Source organism: Chrysochloris asiatica, unplaced genomic scaffold (genome assembly GCF_000296735.1).
Source record: "Chrysochloris asiatica unplaced genomic scaffold, ChrAsi1.0 scaffold00015, whole genome shotgun sequence".
In the NCBI taxonomy this organism is placed as follows: Eukaryota; Metazoa; Chordata; class Mammalia; order Afrosoricida; family Chrysochloridae; genus Chrysochloris; species Chrysochloris asiatica.
This window is the reverse complement of record NW_006408533.1, coordinates 17590510-17596776: the sequence shown is the minus strand read 5'-3', so window position 1 is coordinate 17596776 and position 6267 is coordinate 17590510. Positions and strand designations below refer to the sequence as shown.

At 38.6% G+C, this 6267-nt stretch overlaps 1 protein-coding gene across 1 annotated transcript in view; it reads right to left on the bottom strand.

Moving 5' to 3' along the window:
- The window catches only part of MOCOS (molybdenum cofactor sulfurase), a 75721-nt gene that overhangs the window by 5720 nt on the left and 63734 nt on the right, over positions 1 to 6267 (bottom strand). Inside the window, exon 14 of the mRNA XM_006835137.1 lies at positions 3101 to 3205. Coding sequence (XP_006835200.1) covers positions 3101 to 3205 — 105 coding nt within the window. The remainder of the gene's footprint in view (positions 1 to 3100; positions 3206 to 6267) is intronic.

Sequence of the window (6267 nt, the reverse complement as noted above, 5' to 3'; positions counted from 1 at the left end):
TAATTTGCCCAGTGAATCTTTCAATAACGAAAGTCGAGGCTTGAATTTTTTCTTCAGTTCCCCCAGCTTGAGAAATACTGACCGTGTTCTTCCCTTTTGTCAATAAAACACAGATAAACATCTTTCTTGTATGCTCTGCCTTTAGTAACAATCCATCTGTTATAAGCAATGATATCCCTTCCTCCATATCCTCTTCTGAATCTGGTTTGAATTTTTGGAAGATCCCTGTTGATGTACTGCTGCAACCATGTCTGAATTAACTTCAGCAAAATGTTACTGGTATGTGATATTACTGATATTGTTTGATAACTTCCGTAGTCTGTTCGATCACCTTTCTTTGGAATGGGCACAAATATGGTTCTCTTCCAGTTGGTTGGCCAGGTAGCTGTCTTCCAAATTCTTTGGCATAGAAAAGTAGACACTTCCACTTCCAACATTGTATCCATTTACTAAAACATCTCAATTGGTATTCTGACAATTCCTGGAGCCTTGCTTTTCACTAATGCCTTCAATGCAACTTGGGCCTTTGGAAACAGGTTGCCAGGCTTTCCTTCAAAGGTGTCTCTAGGTATGTATCAAATGCCAACCTTTGGTTAGTACTCCAGTGCTTAGCTGTTTGCATTACCAGGAACTCAAACTCATAGATTAAAGGCAAAATGTGGTTCCACCCTATATTCTCAACTGTGTAGCTGGTGTTATACCTCAGCTAGGTTTGTTCTCTTCTATTCCTAATGTCTTCTACAGCTGTTTTCTCTGTTACAAACATCTGTGAGAAGGAGAGCTCTGGACATGTTCTCAAGTTTCCCTTTTGACTCAAGGATCTGTTTTCCTCATTGATACAGCTTCCTTGTGGAGTCATGACAAAGATGCTCACAGAAACAATCAACACCACTGAGACCCTGATATGACAAAATACACTTCTGTTCCTGCAAGTCACCCACTGGTGATTTTCTGTTTTGTGATAGAAGCACTAACTAACTAAGACACTTGGCTTCCTGGAATTCTTTGCAAACAAAAAACCCTAGCAGAAAGTGTGAACCTGAAAATAAATCTTCCATTGGACAAAGGGCTCATTAGCAACCTTTGACATGCAGATGACACAACCTTGCTTGCTGAAAGTGAAGAGGACTTGAGACATTTGCTAATGAAGATCAAAGAATACAACCTTCAGTATGGATTGTTGATGTTAAGTGCTGTCCAGTTTCCTAGGTGTAGCTGGTGGGTCACCCTTACAATTGGACCAGTAAACAACATCATGATAAATAGAGAAAAGATTAAAGCTGCTAAGGATTTCCTTTTATTTGGCTCCACAATCAATGATCATGGAAGCAGCAGTAAAGAAATCAAAACGTTTTATTAATTGGGCAAATCTGCTGCACAAGACCTCTCTAAACTGTTAAAAAGCAAAGGTATCATTCTGAGGACTAAGGGGCTCTTGATCCAATACATCATATTTCCAATTGCCTCACATACATGTGAAAGCTGGACTATAAATAAGGAAGACCAAAGAAGAATTTATGCCTTTGGATTATAGTGTGGGCAAAAAGTATTGAAAGTACCATGGACTTCCAGAAGAATAAACAAAGCTGTGTTGGAATAAATACATTAGAATGTCCCTTCAAAACCCTACACAGGGTCCCTATGATTTGGAACTGACTCAATAGCACTTAACAAAAACGAAACCAAATGCCCCTTAGAAAAGAAGATGGTAAGACTTCGTCTCACATACTTTGAACATGTTATTAGGAGGCACCAATCACTGAAAAAGTAGAGGGTAAGAAAAAAAACAAAGAGCAAGACCCCTAATAAAATGGATTGACACAGTGGCTGCAACCATGGGCTCAAACATAACAAATGTAAGGACAGCATGGAACTGGGCAGTGTTTCATTCTGTGGATAAGATCCCTGGGAGTCGCAGTCAACTTGAAGGCACCTTCAAGCAGAAAAGAATCTCCAAGCTAAAAGTTCAGCTTTTATCATTTGAAATCCATACACAACGGCAACATTGGGACATCTTAACTCTCAAGAAGATGATTTGCAGGCTTAGTTTAATGAAATTTACTTTATCGTTCTATGCAGGTATTCGTGACAAACTGTATTTTATTCACCAGAAGACATTTCATTCTTCAGAAGCATTTTGTTCTTCTTCTTCATGAGATCGTGTAATGAAGGAAGAAATGACTGCAACAATGGAACTGCCTGACTTATTAACTTATTATTTATAAATACTCCATATTGCTTTAAAAGGATTTGAGAGTATAAATATGTAGTGTTTATTATTTATTCATAATTACACTTAACATAAATTTTGTGCATGGATTATAAGTATGTATTATAATTTTATATCGATACATACTTATAATGCATAATTGATATTATTAATAAATGATTATAAATTATTATTAATACTAATACATATAATGTATTAGTAGTGATGAAATACTTTGGGAAACATAATAGATAGTGTTGACAGATACACAACATGGTGAATGTTATTAATGTCACAAAATGCACATTCAAAAATGATTAAACTACCATTTTTTGTTATATATATTTTACTACAGTAATTTTTAAAAAGAAAGAAAACTTTCAGTACAACAAACAAAAACAGAAACCAAGAAGTGGATGGAAAGGAAAAATAAAATGAAGCCATAGTCAAGGTCAGAACCTTAAGGACAGACCCCTAGCTTTGGAACTTGCAACAAATCCACCCATTGCTAAATACTGCTGTTGTTGTTAAAGTGCCATCAAGTCGGGTCTGACTCACTGTGACACTGTATAGGGTTTCCAAGGCTGTAACTAGTCTTTCCTACACAATGTGGCTGGTAGGCTCCAACGGCCAACCTGGTGGTTTTCAGTCCAGTGCTTATCCTACAGAGCCACTGTGCAACCCTTTGTAAAAATTACTCAGTACATGTGGCACTGTGGGATAATGCACTGGACCACAAGGTTGCGAGTTCAAACTCACTAGCAGCTCCTCAGAAACCCTATACAGGGTCACTATGGGTCAGAACCAACTTGATGACCCTTAGCAACAACAACAACATTATGGCATAAATAACACACCAGATGGGGTACCACATTTTGTGATCATACTTACCTTTCTTTTTCGACTCTCAGAGAGTTTCTGGAAAACATCTTGGTTTCGTTGCCCAGTTTGCTGGTCGATGCAAATCATCTGGCATCTATGACAAGGTCCCAAAACCTGGAAGGTGAGAAGGAAAGAGATAGTGTTAATTACGAAAGTAAGCAATCCGCACACGGTGCAGGGAGCAAGCTGAGTCCCGGAGAGATTGGCTGTGGGGAAGCCACCCCTAGCCAAATTCAGACTTGAGCAGAAATGCTCAATACTGTTCCCTAACTCTGAGGGAACAGAAAGTAGCACCTGGTCACAGTGCCTCCTGGGGAGTCATTCCCATTTGTCAGCTGGAAGGGCTTTTTAGAGAAGAGAGGTTGTGAAGCTCAGATGATTCTCAGGGGATGTTAGGACAAACCGGGAGAAAATGAACAGCCAAGACCCAGTGCTGAGCCACTGTAAAAAGATCATCTGAAAGAACCTGAGTGTGTGCTAAACTGTACCCTTAAATGGGTTCAAATGGCAAATTGCGTGGCGCTTGTATGGTCGCTATGAGACAAAAACTATTTGACTGCACTGAACAACAACATATTCAAAGGGGCTTAAAAAGCCCCCTCATATTTTACCATAATTAACACACACATACAAACAGAAAATGACTTTAGTGTTTTCGTATCCTTTAACCTAGCAATGTCATTCCTAGGACTTTAAGCTAAGTAAAGAATCGAAGAATCAGACATACAAACAGATTCCTACACAAGGATATTCACATTTTTGAAACATGGAAAACGTGTCAATGTCCTAAAATACAAACAATAGAGAAGAATGGTTAAGCAAACCATGCTACATCTGAATGAGGTGTATCAAACAGGTATTAAAATGAACTTATGAATAATTTCCTAATTGAAATTATCTTCTTAAAATCAAAATGACAGTATAAATCTAGAGGTGTAAAAGAGTTAATAACTTGATCATACTTAAGGAAAAATTGCTTTCCAAAAGGGATGTATTACTTTCATGGCAACTGCTTCAGCATGGAGTATTATCATCAAAAATACCCTTTCAAAAGGCACAGCACTGACTATATTTGTACTTTTCTGTACCTGCACAGGATTATATTATAAGAATATGCAATCATTTACCTAACCAACTTCTCTATTATGAACTTTTAAAGTCCTAATTTTTCCTAATTACAAAAATACTTCAGGGACTTTGGGTTTTGATGGCCACAGAGACAGTCAGGTAGGAAAGGCTCCGTGGAGGAGGGATAGAAAAACCAGAGAAACTGTGTTCACAGAACAATACCAGAGCTCTGGATCTAGCATAAGGTACAGGGTGTCAGTTTCCCGCATGCACAAGTGGAAAAATCACCAGGTAAAGGAAAATACTGCGATTTAGGAATCGCTCCTGTCGGGACTCCCTCTATCTAGCAAGAAAAAAGCAGGCTCGTCAGGCCTGACAGACAAACCACATGAACAATCTGTAAAACCCCAACATAAAAGGATGTAACTTTCTTGAGAATTACGATGTGCACACGCAGATACCTAACTGACCTTCAGAGACATAAATAGAGACAATCATTCTCCTATTAACTTCTCAATATCTATCTGCACACCTCTACGGTGGTGACTAGAGGAAGGGTGTGAGCAAGTGAATCCCCCACCCACTGCTGGAGGCTTCTATAGTGCAAGCACACTGCCTGTGTAGCAAGGCGACTGGATAGTCGGCCACAGTTTTATTTTTGTTTCAAAGTGGTGGTTTTTGTCTCTGCTTTTATATTGCTCCTGATTTTGGGCCTTTTGATCACACATTTTTCCTGGAGGTGGAAGCTTCTTCTTTCTACATTACCCAAGAAGAGATAGGAATTATAGCCATATAGCCAAGCTACAAGCATACCCCATAATATTCCACAATTGAGACAAGAGCCAATAACAGCTGCTAAACATTACATCCACCAATCATCTATCAGTTTGTTGTTCTGTGGTGGCTTGTGAGTTGCTGTGATTCTGAAAGTAATACCACTGGTATTTTAAATACCAGCAGGGTCATGCATGGTGGACAGGTTTCATATGAGCTTCCAGACAAAGACAGACTAGGAAGAAAGAGTGATGAACTACTTTAGAATATTTAGTCACTGAAAACCTTATGAATAGCAGAGAAACACTGTCAGATATAGTGCCAGAAAATGAGCCCCTCGAGTTGGAAGGCACTCAAAATGCGACTGGGGAAGAAAAGAGCTGCCTCCTCAATGTAGAGTTGACCATGATGACGTGAATGGAGTAAAGCCCGTGGGAGAAAAGCCCACAGGATCTTCATTTGCTGATGGGGCACAACTCAAAATGAATAGAAACAGCTGCAAACATCCATTGAAAATCAGAACATGGAATGTACAAAGCATGAATCTAGGAAAATTGACAGTTGTCAAAAATGAAATGGAATGCATAAACATCAATATCTTATGCATTAGTGAGCTGAATTGACTGGTATTGACCATTTTGAATATGACAACCACATGGTTTATTATGCCGGGAATCACAAATTGAAGAGGATTGGTGTTGCATTCATTGTCAAAAAGAACATATCCAAAAAGATCAGTCATGAGGTACAATGCTGTCTATGATAGGATAATATCCATGCGCCTACAGGGAAGCCCAGTTAATACTACTATTATTCAAATTTACGCACCAAACACTAAAGTCAGTGAGGATGAAATAGAAGAATTCTACCAACTTCTTCAATCTGAAATTGATCAAACATGCAATCAAGATGTATTGATAATTACTGGTGATTACAATGCAAAGGTTGGGAGCAAAGAGGAAGGATCAGAAGTTGGAAAATATGGCCTTGGTGATAGAAATGATGCGGGAGAACGCATGACAGAATTCTGCAAAACCAGTGATTTGTTCATTTCAAATACTTTCTTTAGACAGCATAAGACACAACTATACACATGACCCTCACCAGATGGAAAACAAAGAAATCAAATTGACTACATGTGTGGAAAGAGACAATGAAAAAACTCCATATCATCAGTCAAAACAAGGCCAGAAGCAGACTGTGGAACAGACCATCAATTACTCCTATGCAAATTCAAATTGAAGCTGAAGAAAATGAAAACAAGTCCACGAGAGCCAAAATATGACCTTGAATATATCACACCTGAATTTAGAGATCACCTGAAGAACAGATTT